We start from the raw sequence: 20,138 nt of genomic DNA, 5'->3' as shown, positions 1-20,138 counted from the left end.
AGTTTTTTTTTCTTCCGGTGCGTGCCTTCTGAATCGGAAAGAGCCAACATATTACAACATCGCTAACAATGCGTACTCAGCCATAGACCTCAGCATAACATCTCCATCACTCTTGCCTCTACTTAAATGGAAGGTCATTAATAATCCATACGGCAGTGACCATTTTCCTATCGTTATCAGCAAATCAATAACAAATATATGTCCTGCACAGGTTCCCAAATGGCTCACCGACAAAGCAGATTGGGAACAGTATCAAAAAATGACTCTCCTAACTTGGACTGACATGGAGGAGTTAAGCGTAGAAGCCGCTGTGAGCTACCTGACAGCATTTTTGATCGATGCTGCAACGAAATGTATACCACAAACATGTGGACACTCAGGCAAACAACGAGTCCCATGGTGGAATAATGAGTGTCGTAATGCGCAAAAGGAGCAGAACAAGGCATGGAGGTTGTTTCAGAATTCACCGACAGCCAAAAATCTTGACAGCTTTAAGAAAATAAAATCTCAAGGCAGGAGAACGCCCAGGCAGGCCAGATGAGAAAGCTGGCACAAGTTCTTATCAGGGATCAATTCATATACACAAGAGGCTAAAGTCTGGAACATGGTTCGTAGGGTAGCAGGAAGACAAGTACATACACTCCCACTCGTTAACACACAGGGTGACCGCCTGGAAGATCACTTCCTCGGCGCCCACTACGAGCAGGTGTCTAGCTCATCACACTATACTCAAGCTTTTCAAAGATATAAAGCAAGGATAGAAAAGCAGAAACTAGAACACAAGTGTACAAACTACGAGGCATACAACCAGCCTTTCAACTTAGCTGAGCTACAAACGTCGCTAAACTCCTGCAGTAATTCTGCCCCAAGCTACGATCGTGTAGTGTATGAATTGTTGAAAAACCTGCTGCTCGAAACGCGAAAAACATTACTCTCCCTATACAATGCTATCTGGTTTTCTGGTATCATCCCTGCTTCCTGGAAAGAAGCTACAATTATTCCCATTTCAAAAGACGTCAAGGACCCTTCCTCAGTTTCAAGTTATAGGCCCATTGCACTTACAAGCTGCCTTTGTAAACTTTTTGAAAAGATCATAAACCGCCGACTTTTACATCTCCTTGAAACACAGTCTGCTCGACAGATTCCAGTGTGGATTTCGAGAGGGTAGATCCACCACCGACCATCTGGTGCGTATCGAGGCACAGATCCGAGACGCTTTCGCCCACAAACAATACTTCCTCTCTGTGTTCCTCGATATCGAGAAGGCTTACGAAACAACATGGCGTTTTGGCATATTATGAGACTTGTCTCACCTGGGTGTGCGCGGTAGAATGTTTTCCATAATCGAGAGTTACTTAACCAATCGAACATTCAGTGTCCGTGTAGGCAGTGTTCTTTCCCAAACATTTGTCCAGGAGACGGGAGCACCGCAAGGTGGTGTACTTAGTTGTACACTTTTTATTATCAAAATGAATTCCTTGCACCTGTCCATCCCCCGCAATATGTTCTATGTACATATGTCGACGATGTTCAGCTTGGCTTCAAGTCATGCAACTTGGCAATATGTGAGCGGCAAGTTCAGCTGCGTTTAAACAAGGTCTCCGAATGGGCAGATGAAAACGGATTTCGACTTAACCCACAAGAAAGCACGTGTGACTTGTTCTCTCGAAAGAGGGGCATGCACTCGGAACCTGACATTCGACGGAACGGGCAACGTCTGTCTGTCAAAGCCGAGCATAAATTCTTAGGCTTAATCTTGGACAAATTTATCTTCGTACCACACATGAAGTATTTAAAAACAAAATGTTTAAAAGCCATGAATGTTATAAAAGTGTTGTCGCGTACTACTTGGGGTAGTGATAGGCAATGTCTCGTGAACATGTATAGAAGCCTCATTCGCACCCGCTTAGATTATGGGGTCGTTGTTTATCAGTCTGCGACTCAAAGTGCTTTGAAGATGCTGGATCCCGTGCACCATTTGGCCATCTGCCTTTCTACGGGTGCTTTTTGCACCAGCCCCGTAGAAAGCCTTTATGTTGAGTCAAGTGAGTATTCGCTTCATCTGCAGAGAACTTACATGTCTTTTGTATATTTCCTTAAGGTGAAAGCAGACAAGAAGCACCCCTAATACTCTACTATTAATGATTTGTCAAGCTCCATTCTATTTCAAAACAGGCCTTCAATGAGGCAGCCCTTCTCAGTTCGCCTGAAGGATCTAGCTGAAGAAACTGAAGTGTCACTTGAACACAGTTTAATGGCTTCTGTAGCATACCCGCCACCGTGGCAGTGGAAGCCTATAGACTGCGATGTGTCTTTCCTAGAAGTTACTAAACATGCGCCTATTGCCCATATCCGAACATACTTCCTGGAACTTCAACACAAATACACACGTCCTGAGTTCTTTACAGATGCTTCTAAGTCTAGCTCCTCTGTGTCCTACGCTGCTGTCGGGTCATCATTTTCGGATGCTGGCCCTCTGCATCCAGGTACAAGTATCTTCACAGCGTAAGCTTACCCGATTTGTGGCTGCTAAACACATCAAACAACTACAAATACAAAAAGCAGTAATTTATACGGACTCCCTCAGTGTGGTAACAGCTCTGCACAATCTTAAAAAACAAAAAAACCCTGTCCTCGTCTCGCTTTACTCCACTTTGTGCACACTCTACACACTCAAACAACATGTAGAGTGCTGGGTGCCAGGGCACCGTAAGATCCAAGGCAACATGATGGCGGATCAGCTTGCTGCATCCGTCCACGAAAGCGCTGCCACTACACCCATATCGATCCCAGCCCTTGATCTTAAGCCGTTTCTCAAACGAAAGCTCAGGAACTACTGGCAAAGCAAGTGGGATCGATACACACAAAACAAACTGCATGTTATTAAGCCACACCTTGGCCATTGGCCGCCAGTATCAAGATCTCGCACAGAGGTAATACTAACGAGGCTCAGGATAGGACACACATACATGACACACTCGCATCTTTTGTCCGGTGGCGATCCATCATTGTGTGACAGATGTAATGAAGCACTAACAGTTCTTCACATTTTAATCCAGTGCAAACAACTAGACACTCTAAGAAAACAACACTTTTCATTGCCCTACCGACAACATATACCTTTACTCCCTGCAATATTCGTTGGTAGGGAAGCACTGTTCGCTCATAAATCGCGGCTAGCTTTTTTAAAAGATGTTCACTTTTGTCATGTCATATGCCCAGGCAATGCGTAGCGCGACCTCTTAAGAGAGGTTTTCGCTGCAATGGCTACACAACAAAGCACTTGCCTTGCAGCCCTTGGACACAAGGGCGCTGATGAGGCACTTGTGCTAGTGCCAAATATTTTTACTCGTTTTTATTATCAAAATCTTTGTCACTCTTTTTTACTATGCATATTACGCCACTGTCATGATTTTAATACTTATGTTTTTACCCGCATTATCGCGAGGAATTTCAAGACCCCTATACAGCCACGCAACTTATCATTGTCCACATCTCTACTCATTGAAATGGCGCTCTTTGGCCATCAATTGGCCCTTGCGCCATAAAGCGCCACACATCAATCAATCAATCAAACCACGTGTTTCTTCAAACTGCCTGAAACTTAGTGTGTGCATTTGCACAGGCTTTGTTATGGACAGCTAGTTAAAAGTCATTCTTCTGCGTGTTGTCGAACAGGATCGCTGTGCCGACGTTTGACATGCCTCATTCCGGGACCAATGTACACAGCTGCAAAGCAAACTGGGCGTCTGTATATTTTGAGTCTAAAGTTTAGTTCTTCTTGTGCAGCAATGAAATTATAGCTAATTGCAATTGCTATAGCTATAGCTATAGCAATGAAATGATAGCTAATTGTTTTATAATTAGATATACAATGATATGCTAACAATGATTAATTACACAAATGCACACATAACAGCAGGTTACCTCGTTTCCTCTACTAAAATGCGATATAGTGCATTGAAGTTGAGTGTATCTAGTTGAGACACATTTTCAGTCTATCATAATTGTCGTCTGAAGGGGATCAAGTCTCATGGAAATCGTACGGCACTAGAGTGTTTTTGTTTTATTGTTTGACGTTTTCTTGGGGCACTGTTTGACAAAACAACACTTGGAATACCAATGACGCCATTGCTCTGCAGGAGGGCGAGCCATGGCGGTGGAAGACGCAGGACATTTGTATAGTTATGCTATATTCACATTTTGTAAGCGTGGGTGTGCATTCTAGTCGATGGCAGTTGCCAGTGGTTCCTTGTCTACTTCAAAATGCTTTAATTAGTTTTTCCTTCTGAGCACAAACTTGCTCTCAATGCATATAAGGCTTTACTGTAAAGCAAAATGTGCCCATTAGTGGTGGCAGTGGCTTGATTTCCAACATATGGCTGCGCCAGTGCTTCGAAGTACCTTTCTTGTAAGCCTATATAAAAGCCTTTCACTTCAAACTTTTTTCACTGAAGCTGTGGCAAAATCCTTTCTTCAATGAGCTACACAGTGTGCCTTGATGAGTACGTAAGTTTATGGATTTATGCACATTGTGCCTTGACGAGTACTCAAGTTGATAGAATTATCTGGTCTTCAAATGTGTGAATATTTTGCTCATTTGTGTGGTACAGATCAACGCTATATCAAGCGTAGAGCCAAAGACTCTTCAGGCAGTCATACACACAATGCTTCATCCTCTGTCAGATCCGAAACCCCTGCGGCATTGCAGTAATTGCCAACAAGCCCAGCACGTAGCATAGTCATGCCATCATGTCATTTCTTGCCATGGCAGCTTTTAACGCTAAGCATGAATGCATGGGTCCGATTTCGGGCCACGGAATCTGCACTGCAGTCGAAGTTAAATGCGAAAACAGCCATGCGTTTAAATTTAGGTGTGTATTGAAGAACCAAGAATAGCGAACAGTGATCCGAGATGTCCTGCTATGCTATGCTTCGGAATAGTTTTTTTTCAAATGGCATCACAGGTTACCACGTGCTTGTGATGGCACAGTAATGCTAGTGACCACTCTCAAGTGATCCTTATTCGCGTGAGCTAGGATTGGGCTACACGTTTGGTGAGGCGAACTTCAGCTGTTCAAGCTGGGGATTTATCCTTGGTGTAGCAACTGTGTAGATGCACAGCTCAGTTTTAGTGTGCATTAGCTGTGCCTGGGTGTCATACAGTAAAACATTGGCGATACGAATGTTACGGTGTCACCAAAAATATTCGCATCATGTGAACTTCGTATCACCAGACAATATAGAATATGAGCATCAAAAAAAAAAATGGCATACATTTCTATTACTGCGTCTTGGGGCCACAACGCCGCGAACTGCTTTGAATACTTTCCAGTGAAGTTTTTAGGCAGGGAAATGCATGGTACCCTGCGTGTAAAGGCACCTCGTGTAAAAGACGAGAATTGCTGTCCATTGCACGTCCCTCATAAAGGGGCTGAACAGTATTTTCTTACCGCGGTGGTGTTGATGTTTTTTTTTGGGAGATTTAGGGCAATGCGAGCACCATGGGAGAGTTTTCAGGTCTGCGTGTCCCCAACAGTCGTGCATGTTGACGTTCCGAGGCCTAGCTCTTTTGCAGAGACAGTCTTCTTCATCTTTCAGTCCTCGTCCACCATTCATAGCATGTCTCAATGCTCGAGGACACGGACCCCATTGTTATCCGCATGTGGCTGCCACATCGACAGCACAGCATTTCTTGATGTGTAAAAAAAAAAGATCGCGTCGTCAATGTTATCTGTAATCTATACATGAAGGCATACGAAAGTGCATTAAGGCTTTCAAAATTAGTGCATGCAATCTTGGAGGCTACGACATGTCATTGAAGGCATAGTTTACTGAAATGGACGAGAGAGAACTCTGGCACTGCGATTGTTCAACCCCCATGGTAATGATGGGTACTACACGGATTCCCTAGGCTTCTTGCTTGCGGGATTCGAACCCACTTGTGGATTTGTTTATTGGGGTTTTGGTTTTGTTTTGAATGAAAAAAAAGAAATGAAGGGACCCTTGTGGGCTTCTTGAACAGATTTGAATTGGTGAGCCTGAAAAGTCGGAAAGGTGTAGCGCAACAGCTTGACCTTTGCTAAATTTTTTGCGGCAAAGTGGATTGAGGCCACATGGAGCCAAATTGTGCCGAGAGAAATTAGATTAGACAAATTCGTGGAGTACCCATCATTTAAACTCTGGCTAAAGCGCCGTGTGTTACATCTCCCATGCACGCTAGTGCCAGAGTCACCTATAGTATAATAGGACACTCCGTGACTGAAGATATATTCTGACGAACTGGCGGTGTGGCACTCTAGCCCGCACTTGGGTTTCCGCATCCGTGCATGCTAGTTGCGCATTCTGTGACAGCAGGAGTAGCTCCATGTCATACGTATTTCGTAGCGGAGGTTCATATCAAACGCCCCTGGGCGACAATCGGTACACAACCATCCTAGAATACATTGTGGGCTAGTAAACCTCTGCCGGACCAAAGAGAAATTCCCATCACCCCAAAATTTGTACAAGCACTGTTCCTACCACCACAGTTTTACCGTACAATGGGTTTTCTGTAGGAGGCCTCAGAATTTAGTTTTGCTTCTTAATGATATGAACTTCCTCACCTCTTTGCTTGTCACTGCTACTGTGAACCTTCAGGTCAAAGAGCAGCCTGCCTCCAACCGACCGTAAAGGCAGTGACACGAGCCTTTCAAGTGGCTGCTTCTACAGCCCGTTGCCCCCATCTGTAGTGCCGGACTTCAAGACTCCCGACTTTGAGCAGTTCCGCAGCCCTTTCAAGGACTGCACCATACACAGGAATCCCAGCAAAGGTCTTGCCATGCGATATGGTAAGTACTTGCTTCATACTTCGATGTCAATGCCTAAGAAGCACAAAAACTGCCAAAAATTCTCAGAAAAATGTGTTTGCAAAGCTTTAAGCATATTTCTGATGACCATTGAAGCTCTGAGTGGTCTGGTGAGGGCCAATCTTGGGGTGACGAAAAATTCAAGTTCGAGTGCTACATATCGAGTTTTAGACAGTGTCAAATTAACGGAAAAATCAAGGTAGCAATAGCCTTCTGTAACTTGAGTGTGCTTTAAGGGAGGATGGGGGATAAAATTTAGAGACTTTCTGAAAAAAAAAAAATCGCTTTTAGATTTGAGTTGTTTTGGATTGGTGGTGCATTAACGATGCTGAGCATGCTTGGTTGTTTGTGCGGCAGAAGACAATAAAAAAATAATTTTTCCTCGAGATGTTGGCGTGGAGGTCTCTTACAAAGTCATAGCTGCAAAGTGGGCAAGATGCCGATTGTTAAAAGAACATGAAAGAACAAACTGTTTTTTCACGTATTAGTAAAGCACAGTTTTGCTGTCCTGAAAACACTACTCTTGCCGCGACATGAGGCCTGTTATGCGAGAAAATCTGCGAAAAGAAAATGCGGGTGAAGACGCCACAATGTGTGTGAAATTTTAAAAATGGCACTACAAGCTTAATTTTCACTGCTAATAATAATAATGAACTTATGACAGTCAAACTTAAGGCAACACAGTTCTTAGAGTGCAGTTTGTCAATTTAAATGAAGTCATTGTTTGTTTTTAGTTTAAGCACCCACATCAAATTTACTCATGTCAAGATTTTTGCGTCAACGAGTAGCTATCGACCCCCTAGTAGCGATTCGCGACCTAAAACGCATCTGAGTGATGAATGAGTATCTGTAATAATAATATATTCACTATCGAACGTGGTTCAAAATCGGTGGAAAACCCGCCAAATTGTAGTGCTGGCAGCGCTACCTCGCAGCCACGTCGAGGCCGCTGCACAGCTGATGCCGCTTTCACAAAAAATGGGGACGTCACACTGGCGTTTCGTCTGCTAGGAGCGCACGTACAGTCGGTCCAGCAGTGTCACTGAATGCTTAGACATGCCTCTGTCGCCAACATCGTCATCCTCGCGGTCAACATCGCAAGTGATGATGACAGCGACCTGAAATTGGGTATCGCCGTGATTTGCGACGATCCTTGCTTGACAAGCTCCGCGTTAAATGCTATGTATTTATCAGTCTCGGCCGTTCTGTCGGAGCTCAGGAACATCAACTACACACCTCATATCGTGGATGTTTGGAGAGTGAATGGCTGCTTTCAGCTACAGCAGGGCACACGGTAAAAATAGCTTCGGTTGGAGAAAAGGCCTCATACTGCCAGTGAAACCGAACTGGTTCACCAGCACAGGATTTACCCTGTAGCAACTAGCCACAAAGTGAAGGGAGCAAACGCGGCTGTTCTTCACAGGCGTCCAGCCCCTCTGTTTAACGGCGCATATAAAGTCAACCCACTGGCTGCGTTGGAGTTTGTGTCTAGGAAAGGCATGGAACGCCACGCACTTTCCGCTTTTTCTGCGCCTCGACTCAGGTTCTTACTACGCAGTGGTTCCCTGACATTCTGGCACGTATTGTCGCTCTGAATGATCGTACTCACACGCAGTGGAGCACAATGCAAATCAGTCAATGTGACACGATGAATCGCACGCATGCTTCAACATAGCAAGGATAGCGACTAGGGAGAATATGGCTGGGAGTCTGCTCCAAACACACTCGGAGATCGTCGACGTCATCATTACTAGCGTATTGTTACTCAGGGTGGTATTTGTGGAACGTATCGCACCGAACACGTAGCAGTAGTGTCTATGTCACAAGGCAGCCTATTTTTCGTTTCTTCTCCTTAGCTTTTCGACGCTGTTTGACGTCGAAGCAAAATAACTTCTACGTGACGGACGCCATTCAAAATTGGCCAAGAAGACCTGTGCATACCAAGTGATCGAATGATGGGCACATTTGAATCTTGAAAATTGATGTCAGTGCTCCTTTAAGTGAATGTGTCTGTGTTGGAAAACTTGTTTCCAGTGATTTTAATTTATGGGACACTTTCTGTTGGTGTTGAGCCAGAGGACAATCAAATTAAAAGGACAGAAATTTAGCCTCGCTAACGGAAGAGTCACTTGCTCATTGGTAATGAACCTCGAGTGGTTGGGAACGTATCAAGTGATTACCCACCGCTGCTTTAATGCCAATTCTGAGTAGTTCATGGTGCTTTTGTGTGCTACTTGGCTCATATACCGCATTTACTCGATTCTACCGCGCCCTCGATTGTAACGCGCACCCGATTTCCACCACGAAAAAAAAAAAAAAAACGTAAGACATCGATTGCAACGCGCACCCAATTTTCTCGCTGGCCCGCACGATCACACCACTCGAAAAAACGACTCCTTTCGGGAGCGTCTTCCATTTAAATATGAGGTACGGGCGAAGCTTGTGCACATCTGACGTGTAACAGAGCATTGCCGTCACTGTAGTTTTACCGTGGACCGATGTCAGCACGCGAACTTGCTTCGCCCCCTTCTTCTCGACGTTTGTGATGCCAGGCATGTCGAAGTAAAGAGGCGTCTGATCGGCATTACCGATTTGCCCTAGAAGGTAGCCGTTGTTGCGCCGCAAGTTTAGGACGAACCTCTGAAAACTGTGAAGCTTTTCATCATACTCCTCCGCAAAACTTTTCGCATATGCATGTTCCCCTTCGGAGGGAAAAGCCTTTCCCCTTCATAAAGTTAGTTAGCCAGCACCTGCTCGCTTTAAACTGGCTCCACATTAGACCTTTTTCTAAGACTAATTGCATAGCCCGCACTTGGAGCAGTTCTGTCGTCACGGGCCGCTGTGCCGCTCGCTGCTCAAGCACATACTCGCCGAGCAGCTCTTCAATTTGCGGAAACCGACCCTGCTGTGGTCCACTGAAGCCTTTGCGTGAAGCTTTGCTGTTGACAATCTTCTGCTTTTGTTTCCGCCGGTCCCGCATGCACGTTTCGGGAACTCCGAATGATCGGGACGCGGCCCGATTTCCGTCCGTTTCTGCACATGCGATGACTTCTCTTTTAAAAGCGGCATCGTGGTGCACTCGAGTTTTTGTAGTTGGCCCTTCCACGCCGTCGATGCTAATGCACTACTAGACGATGAACTCCTCAGCACACGTATGAAGTGCCGCACATGGGGAACACATAGGCAGAAATGGCCAACGCGCCATGCCAACGCACGTAGGGGGCGGCCATTTTGGATTTGCCGATGGCAATAGATTGATCGCAATTTTTTTGTTGGTACTCGATTCTAACGCGCATGCGATTTATGAACTCGCTTAACCGGAAAAAAGATGTGCGTTAGATTCGAGTAATTACGGTAATTGCAATGAACTCCATAGAGTTCATTGCAATTAGCGGGGAATCTCTTTTGTGACCAACACTTCTAGTGAGTAACATTCGCACCTCGAAAGCTTTGAAAAATTGAAGATGATTGGATGTGATTGTCACAGAGCAGCAGCCCTAACTACGCAGCAGGTCACTTCGATGATTTTACAACATTCTTTGTCGATTATCAAAAAAATAAAAAATCAAACTCTTTCTTCTCAGTTCAAAGTATGTTAGGAAAACTATGATTTCCTAATTGTTTTGCCAATAGCTGCATACATACAAGGTTCGGTTCTAGACAATTTTTACAGGATCAAGGTAGGGTACTTTTCTGATCACAAAGTATTTTCAAACACATTGAAAAACTTAGATGTCTGACATCCAGTAACAAGGAACAAAAATCTTCACTCTTTGGATTACACCTTTACAAAAATGTCATAAGAGGCGTGTGACTCTCCTTAGCCTGTACTACAAATTGCTTGAAATGGACATAGTTATAAAAAAAGTTGTATATTTTATTATTTTTCAAATGACAGTTCTCCTAAGCTGATATACCTGACCAATCACTATAACAGCTGTTTTTTTTTTCTAATAATGCTAGGTTGTTAAAATTCAGAGGTAATCTATCTCTTCAATTTTCATCAATGTTTGTTAAGCAGTTCAATTATTGACTTCAGCTCTGCAGAGCCCGTTAATTATGTACTCAAACCTTACTACAACAAAGTGTCATGCTGCACAAAAAATAAGTTTGTGATATATAAAAATTCGTTATAAAGGTGCATTCCTTACACTCTTTATATACCAAGTTTACTCTTAATTTATTTCGTCATAACTGATACTTCATAATGCCAGTGTTCGAGTTTTGAGTGTAGTTGACCTCTATCGACTTTCAATTGGTGACAGAGCCATATTGCTAAGCCTTTAAGGCAGTCTTTATGAAAGACTATCCATAACTGGGTATGAAACGAGACTTTTGTGTGGTTTTCATCCCTCCATTCAGATGACAGCTCTTCAGAGCTCGATTCTCCGGTAAGCGCTACGATCGACGTCAAGAAAACGGTGGCCTTCCCGATCCCCGACACGCCAGCACATTACAGTGAGTACTCTGTGAGGACCTCGTAGTGTCAGTTTTTCATGTGCTGTTGTTTCTGGCTGTTCCAAATTAAGGCATGAGCACGGCCAGGCGATTAAATTTGTTTTTGGGACACAAAGTTCTTGATAATAAAAAAAAAAGCCACAAGAAATAAGGGCGAGGTGCAAGTGTTAGTCTCGATAATGCCAGTACTTGAGAGTGATAAAACTGTCCTGTGCGATCAAGACGTCCTTCAAAACAGTACTGCTCTGATGTCTCCTGTGTAACTCCGCCAAAAAATAGTTTTGGACTGGGAACATGAAGCTGACTGACTCCTGGTTTGACTTGTGTGGTTTTACTCTGGCACAACCATGAGAGCAATTGGTCCGAAATGGGAACCTCGCAAGGAGTGTATAATTTTTCATATTATGGCGTTTCACAGGCAGTCATAAAAATTAAGGGCATCTTAGTGCTTTTATTCATGTCGCTATAGTTATCTCTCATGGAAATAAATGTATAGGCATGCATCATGTGCAGGTCTGTAGTTAGTTTTCTGCCATGACTGCGGATAATCTCGGTAATGTTCAGCACTATTGCAAAAGTGTAAAAAACTGTAATTGGCTCTGAACCTTTCGAACGAGGTTTTTAATTTGGGTACAAGAGTATTAACAAAGGAGAGAGCCACTGTGAAGGGAAGTCAGATGACCTACACAGCATTTTCTTCAACCACATCATGTTCAACACCATAAAGTCAGTACCCCCCTCCCCCCTAATTGAGCTGTTTTCACGTCGGGTTTTTCCTCCACACCCTCAAACTCTTGGTATAGCCTACGAATTTTGAATAAATTTAATGCACATTATTTCGAATTACAAAAAATGCGGGTACAATGAGCACTATAGGTGGTGCTAGCAGGCGGCACGGTGGGGCTGGAGCTTTTCCAGTGGTGCAGCTGTTATCCAGTCTCAGTGTCTTGTGGCGAAAGCTATTGACCCGAGGGCATTATGACTAGACTGCTTCAGTAGTTTCATTCCTAGCAGGCAGTGTTGCTTTGCTTCAGCAGCAGTTAGCAACTTTGATTGTAAGAGCGCAGTTAAAAGCGCTGTTGTGCACACACCTTTTCGGCGGGCGTAGCAAGAGGCTAGTATACCCTTTTACATGCTGTACTCCTGCCATTTATGTACTTCATGTTGAGATGACGCACCACAAAAAACTTCTTTGTGCCCTGGTGCAGCCGTATTCCCTTAAACGATTGCTTTGTGGAAATAAAACAATCGATTCAAAATAAGTTCACTGCCATGTCTTAATTCTTATAACGTCATGATTTGTTGCGACCGCATTCATTGCTTCACCCTTGTAGTGAAACGTTTTTTTTTTATTGGCGGGTTTTCATTAGATGTGTTGTTTATATGCAAGAAAAATATAGTAGTTACTTAACTAGGTTATACTATTATACTATATTCACTTGCAGCTGGCACACCTGAACTGAGTGGCAGCCCTGAGGTGTTCACACTTCCCGTCAATGTGAACATGAGGCGGAAGCGTGCAACAAGGAATGTGTCTCCTCTTGTTCTACCGGAATCGTTGCCGCAACACCTTACGGAGTATGTCTAAAATCTTTTGCTTTGGCATCCAATGATTATATATATATATAAATATGAAAGTAGATGCGCTTTCACATAACAACTGTTTATTGTGCCGAGGTTTCGACGGGAACCCCGTCTTTTTCAAGGCATAATGCTATTTACACATGTTCCGTGTCTTCTTATAGCCTGGAGACAGGAGGGAAGGGGTCAAAAGAAAAGTAAAAAAAGGGGGGAAAAAACAAAGAAAAGAGAGAGAGAAAAAAAAGAGAAGAAGAAACAGCGAAACGGGAGGACAATTATTAAATAAAATATAGAAAATCTAGGAGAAGAAGCAAGACCGACACGGCGTAATTAGAAAGGGGCCACATCTCAACAGTCTGTTGTTAGTTTTCTGCCATGACTGCGGATAATCTCGGTAATGTTCAGCACTATTGCAAAAGTGTAAAAAACTGTGATTGGCTCTGAACCTTTGAACCTCTGAACCTCTGAACCTAGGAATGAAACTACTGAAGCAGTCTAGTCATAATGCCCTTGGGTCAATAGCTTTCGCCACAAGACACCGAGACTGGATAACAGCTGCACCACTGGAAAAGCTCCAGCCCCACCGTGCCGCCTGCTAGCACCACCTATAGTACTCATTGTACCCGCATTTTTTGTAATTCGAACCTTTCCTTGTGTTGTATACAGACGGCCAAAAAATATAAAGGATCATTTAATAAATTCAAAGATAGGTGTGAAACCTCAAATTGGGTGTCACCCTTGCGGAAAAAGCAGATGCAAGGTATGCAAACACATGCAGACAACGACAGTGGCGAAAAGCACCCACTCTGATTTTAAGCACAGGATAAGAGGTGCACTAGACTGTGACTCAGACAACGTCATATACCTCCTGGAATGTGGGGTATGTAACAAGCAATACGTGGGCCAGACAGACACTCCGTTTAGAATTAGATTCAACAACCATCGGCCACATGTACGATCTCTGCCAGGCCTTCCACTTTCAAAACACTGCACATTAAAAGACCACAGCTTTGATGACATCAGGGTTACACTACTAGAAAACAACTTTCGAACAATCAGAGAACGGGAACAACGGGAATCTTATTTTATCTACAAATTTAACACGATAAAATCTGGAATAAATGAACACCCAGGCACTCTGTCAGCGTTACGACCGCTAAAAGACGCAAACGCTTCTTTCTAATCAGTCCGGTTTCATTACGACAATAATATTACCCGCTAACAAAGCTTTTGGCCTATGCATCTGACAACACAGAAATGATTTGCCTCATTAAGCACAGCCGCAACGCACAGATAAGTGGTCCCGGATGTCGTACGCCCCCCCCCCCCCCCTTTTTTTCTTTTTTTTCTTTTTCTTCTTTAAGTTTTAATGCACATTCTATTCCTTAACTGACAAGGAGCTGACAGCTAGGTGCTTTCGTTGACTTTTTCATACATGCGCGCATGTCTTCCCAGTGAGCCGCAACTGTGTGGTGACTGTCCCGGATGTCCTACAGTCCCCCCCCCCCCCCCCCCCTGTTCTTTTTTTTTTCCCTTCTTTAATTTTTAACACACATTCTGTTCCTTCACTGACAAGGAGCCATTGCATATAATGAATATAGATGGCGGTGCCTCAATCACCGGCTTTTTCATTCCTCCCGACGCCATAAGCACGCACTCGAAGCACTTAAGCCCTCTCCATTAAGTTGTCCTAAACTTCAAAGAGGAACGAGCAGCCAGCGGACTACACGGAAAGGTGAAATACAGGAACGGCGGCTCAATGCCCACTTGGGAAAGAGAGGGTGCGGGGAGGTATTGTTGATAATGATGACATTGCTCATCTACCTCTGCCCTACTCTGTTGAGATGCGGCCCCTTTCTAATTACGCCGTGTCGGTCTTGCTTCTTCTCCTAGATTTTCTATATTTTATTTAATGTTTGTCCTCCCGTTTCGCTGTTTCTTCTTCTCTTTTTTTTCTCTCTCTCTCTTTTCTTTGTTTTTCCCCCATTTTTTACTTTTCTTTTGACCCCTTCCCTCCTGTCTCGACAGGCTATAAGAAGACACGGAACATGTGTAAATAGCATTATGCCTTGAAAAAGACGGGGTTCCCGTCGAAACGTCGGCGCAATAAACAGTTGTTATGTGAAAGCGCATCTACTTTCATATTTATAACCTTGCGGCAACCGAAGTTATATATATATATATATATATATATATATATATATATATATATATATAGGAAAGAAGTGTATACTTAAGGGCTCGTTTTTCAGTGTTTTACACAATATTAATGAGATATAACAGACAATAATGCCAAGGAAAGTATAGGGGAAGATATTAGACCAAATTTTAATGTAAATATAAAGAAAAATGGGTGAAAAAATTTATATACCTATATATAATATTTTATGTATATATACATATGTATATATAATATTTTATGTATATATGTATATATATACATACATACACATATATATATAATGTGTGTGTGTTGTATGAATATTGCGTGCGTTGGTAAGTTTTAATTGGTTAGGGAAGTTTTTTTCTGTGACAGCCGAGAAAATGACTAGTTACGAAATGAGTGTGCAATGCCTTTGCATGCTATGAAGTATTTCGAGAGCTTGAGGGGATTTGAGAGTGCAGTTGCAAACATTCTAAAATCCAAATGGTTAGCACGCGTACACACACACACACACTTTGTTCAACATTTGAGAGAAAAGGTGTAGTTAAGACATTATTCTGTAAAGATAAACTGCTTTATTGTGGCTGGGACAGGACGTCAGAGCATAAGTGGACAGGATGAACACAGATCGATTTGGAAAGCAAGAGAAGACAATTACGTGTTTGTAGCAGGAAGCCACAAGGAAATCCTTGTGTCCATATGCTTCGAGTTGTCGATGAATTCGCTCTCACGGTGCCAATTGCTAGCTTCCTGGAAGAGCGACCGCCCCGTAAAGGTGTTGGTCCCGAGTGCGAATCTCGCACCAGGACGAATTTTTTAAGAACTAAGAAGCTTTTCTTTCTGACAAATCCTTACGGATTTTCTTATAGCTTCATGCTGCAAATGGGTGATTGTCTTTTTCCCCTTTTTAATCCCTCCGCCAACTTGCGGGTTTCCGCAGAACTCATCTGTAACAGACTGATCTATTGAAATTACACCAACTTGCCTCCTGTAACAGTGCACGTGCTCAATAAGTCATGACCTCGTGTTGACAGAATGCTCCGTGAAGGCCCCCTGTGTACTTTTAAAACCAGCAGGTGTTCAGTGTACAAATAGCTTCTTAGAAATAGGACTCAAACGACTATGTGCCTGCCGCTCTCTCTGCTGGCTTTCTAGAAAATGGTAAGGTGGCGAGCGGTGATGCGGCGGGGACATTCGACGGTGTACATGAAAGGGATCGCATGTGCACAAGAGAGGTCCAGTGCGAGAGTAGCCTTTCCTCGATGAGATTCAGCCTTGGCAATTATTGCGGTTTTGGCGAGTAGCAGAATCCGTTTGTTACTCCAAAAGCCGGCACGTCGCCGAGCATGTGATCTCTTGCACGTCCCGTGCAATTCAAACGCGGCGTGGTCGTCGGCACTGGGAAATGTTTTTTTGAACACTTGGACTGCTTGTTCAGTTCCTGTTTTGTCTCATTGCAAGGAATCATCGATGCGAGACAGATTGTTCTTGAATCGAAGTCTATCGTGTACGCGGCCACTGTGTCCAGAAGTGCACTCGATAAAGTCTCGTTCGTAACTGCAGTCAGCACCGATGTTGAGGTGCTGTGGCCCATTTTGTTATTCTACAGTATGTTGACGTGCTTGGTGTGCCTGCATTCTTGGATAATGGCCTGCATCTCTTTTTTCTGAAACAAGCGTGTCACAATCCGCGCACGTTTGCACAGGTCTTCGTTATACAGACGATGAGCCCGATGACAAAGGCTTTTTTTGTGCGATTTCGGGGAAGTGCCCTGCAGACTTGCGCTTTTTTCGTGTACAATGGCATTAGAGCACTGAAGTTCACGTAAAGAGAGTGTCTGCTGCGCATGGTGGCGGGAACCATTGAATAAGTGAGTGCACGCGCCATCTGCCGCCGCGCCCGCGCAGCAGCTGTTTAGCTTGGCACGCTTGCCTGGTCTTAAGAGCTTCGCTTGGTGGTGACGTTGAAGTGCCGTGCTAAAGAGCTTCGTGCCTAAAAATGATCAAGCTCTTTCTTTGCATAAAACACTCCACTCTTCCCTGCAGAATGGGAGTGGTGTGTGGCCGAACGACCTATGTGTGGCAGACCGGGTTATCTATTAAGCATTTAATAGAGCATTCTAGCTCACTAGGAGGTGAGTGGGAAGCACCTGCTGTTTAATTGTAGGACATGTGCCAAGAAGTAGAAGCCAGTTTTAATGTGATAACTTTGGAGAGCTCATTTTGCAGAAATCAGGACATCGGAGTCATTTGTTGAGAGTGAAAAATCACTTTATCCGTGACCGAAAGAATAAGATGCAAATAAAATAAATATTTCAGGGTCCAAGTGGCGAGCGATGCTGTCTGCATGGCAAGCAGGTGTTCTACCACAGAGTCGCAATATTTGTCAGAATAGCCTCGGGGAAAAAAAAAGCACTATATCAGTGCTTACGCTTCATAGAGCTTACGCTTCATATATTGCGTGGCAGAAGCATACAGTCTCGCCAGGCATCAAAATATGTGAATTTAGCAAAAAGTGGGTGCTCTAAAAGGCCACCCATTATAAGGTCCTCGGACATATTTAACCATAATCAGCAGCAGAATCATCAACAAAGTGAATAGCTGGGTAGGTTCGTGTGTTGCCCTACGGACACGTAGGGGGCCCTCCGCTGATTCACAAAGTAATTATGGCCTAGGGGCACTTAACAGTGGGGCTTGTAACAGGCATTCATCGATGCTTTGAAACGACCAATGTTACGCACACAGCCATTTGGGAAAGGGAAGGAGGTCTCGAATTTCTCGTTACAATTCGCCGTCGCTCCACCTAAACCATTCTGACACTCTGGGTCGGACATATTCTGTGTTCAGAAGACTACTTAAAAGGAGTGGCCTGTCTGCTGTGCTTGCTGTTCTCCTTCTGGATCGATCTGTGTAAATACACTAGCAAATAGTTATGTTTCATCTCGTTTTACATCACAGTATCGTGGTTCGTTGGCGTAAAACCACAAGTAATAACTGAATGGTGGCAGAAATCCATCCTTATTTGTGGTGTGGTGTACATTGGTGTGCAAGAGTCTTCTTCAAGTTTCAGTTTGCAGTCCACACTTTTGTTTTTCTCGTTGCAGGAGATTAGAACAGGAGCCTGAAAGTGACAAAAGTGATGAATCGAACGACAAAGATGATGAATCAGACGAGTCTGACTATGGCGAGGACACGGGGGGCGCCACAGAAATCCCCAGTGCTCGAGCACCGGCAGTGCCGCTTTTCCCGAGCCCGGACTTGGCAGCCTACAGGCGCATCATCCACGAGGAGATGGCCAGGTGTTACGGTGCACACATAGTGTCACCTGTCTCAACAGCTGATTCTCCGGCAAGCACAGGTGAGCATACTAGTACCGTAAAAACCCGCGTATAGCCCGGGGTTTTTTTCTAAAATTTAGGGTGCGAAATTTCAGCCCCGTACTATATGCGGATCCCAAAAAAAGTTTCGGCCCGAATTCAGTTTTGGTTTCGGCATTGGTTGGTGCTATCATCATTATCAGGTGTCTGCGCACTTCTACGTTAGGTGGCGTGGTAGCGTGAGCGGCGTTAGTCCTAGAGACCTACGGGCGAGCAACAGTGGTCATTGCAATCACTTGGCGCACATCACGACGGCCACGATTTTACGCGATTTTAAGCCATGTCGGGACCGCGCAGGCAGTACTCGCTACGGGTACAGGCGTGCATCAGGCGAGCAACAGTGGTCATTGCAATCACTTGGCGCACATCACGACGGCCACGATTTTACGTGATTTTAAGCCATGTCGGGACCACGCAGGCAGTACTCGCTGAAAGTTATTTCTGCTGCCGAAACCATCGGCAACTGTGCCGCGGAGCGGCAGTTCGGCGCGAATGAGCGGAGCATTCGCGGTTGGCGGAAGCAGAAGGAAGCCCTTTTTGCATGCTGCGGCAAGAGAAAAAGTTTCCGGGGACCGAAAAATGGAGAATTTCCAGACGTGGAACGAGAACCGACGGACTTTGTTCGGGAGCAACGAGCTGCACAACTCGCTGTGCACATCGAGCTGCTGCAGGCAAAGGCAAGGGAGATCGCTCGAGACAAAGGCATTCCGCCTGCGGACTTCAAGGCAAGCAAGCATTGGGTGTCTCGCTTCCTGCGCCGCGCTGGGTTCTCCCTACGTCGGCGTACTTCGGTCTCGCAGAAGCTGCCAGAAAGCTACGAAGAGCTGCTTGTCGCCTTTCAGAAGCACGTGATTTCTTTGCGAAAGGCAGTCCCGTTTCAGCTGGGCCAGATCGGCAATGCTGACCAGACGCCCGTGTACCTGGATATGCCCTCGGCTCTAACGGTGCATCAAAAAGGCTCCAGGCAAGTTACCGTGCGATCAACTGGAAACGAGAAAATGCAGGTAACTGTAATGCTGTCCTGCACGGCAGACGGGCGCAAGCTGCCACCCTACGTGGTGTTTAAACGAAAGACGCTGCCGAAGGGGAAGACGTTCCCAAAAAATGTTGTCGTCCGCTGCCAGGACAAGGGGTGGATGGACGAGTCATTAGTGTTGGACTGGATCAAGTCTGTGTGGTGTCGACGGCCCGGAGCACTGCTGGGGCTCCCATCGATGCTTGTGCTCGACGAGTTTCGGTGTCACCTGGCGGACTCCGTGAAGCGACTGCTGCGCGACTCCCGCACCGAGCTCGTCGTCATCCCGGGCGGGATGACATCCCAGCTACAGCCACTTGATGTGTGCCTTAATAAACCGTTTAAGGGCCACATCAGGCGCCTGTATATGGAGTGGATGAGGGCCGGAGAGCCAGAAGTGACCCCTGCCGGACGGCTGAAACGGGCCTCGCCAGCTCTGCTCTGCTCGTGGATCGCCGAGGTGTGGGCCCGCATTCCCGAGGCGCTCGTTTGTCGTGCCTTCAAGAAGTGCTCCATCTCAAACGCGCTTGATGGCACGGAGGATGAGGTGCTGTGGGAGGACATTTCGAACAAGGGAGATTCGAAAGACGGTGTGTCAGACAAAGACGACGACTAATTGTGCGCGTGCGTGCGTGCGCATGCAAGTGTGTAAATAAATGCATTTTTTCTGTTTTCCTCTAACAATATTCGCGTGAA

General features: G+C 44.9%; 1 protein-coding gene across 7 annotated transcripts in view; it reads left to right on the top strand.

Moving 5' to 3' along the window:
- The window catches only part of LOC119187295 (uncharacterized), a 108,250-nt gene that overhangs the window by 48,508 nt on the left and 39,604 nt on the right, over window positions 1–20,138 (top strand). For 5 of the 7 annotated variants that reach the window (XM_075895852.1, XM_075895849.1, XM_075895853.1 and 2 more), the window contains 5 exons: window positions 3,679–3,747; window positions 6,640–6,830; window positions 11,211–11,306; window positions 12,752–12,884; window positions 18,155–18,408. In XM_075895852.1, the coding sequence (XP_075751967.1) occupies window positions 3,679–3,747; window positions 6,640–6,830; window positions 11,211–11,306; window positions 12,752–12,884; window positions 18,155–18,408 (743 nt within the window). The remainder of the gene's footprint in view (window positions 1–3,678; window positions 3,748–6,639; window positions 6,831–11,210; window positions 11,307–12,751; window positions 12,885–18,154; window positions 18,409–20,138) is intronic. The other 2 variants (XM_075895854.1, XM_075895850.1) reach the window with 1 other exon arrangement.

This window comes from Rhipicephalus microplus, chromosome 5, assembly GCF_043290135.1.
Source record: "Rhipicephalus microplus isolate Deutch F79 chromosome 5, USDA_Rmic, whole genome shotgun sequence".
Lineage (NCBI taxonomy): Eukaryota > Metazoa > Arthropoda > Arachnida > Ixodida > Ixodidae > Rhipicephalus > Rhipicephalus microplus.
The sequence above is the reverse complement of the archived record's forward strand: the minus strand, read 5'-3'. Positions and strand labels throughout refer to the sequence as shown.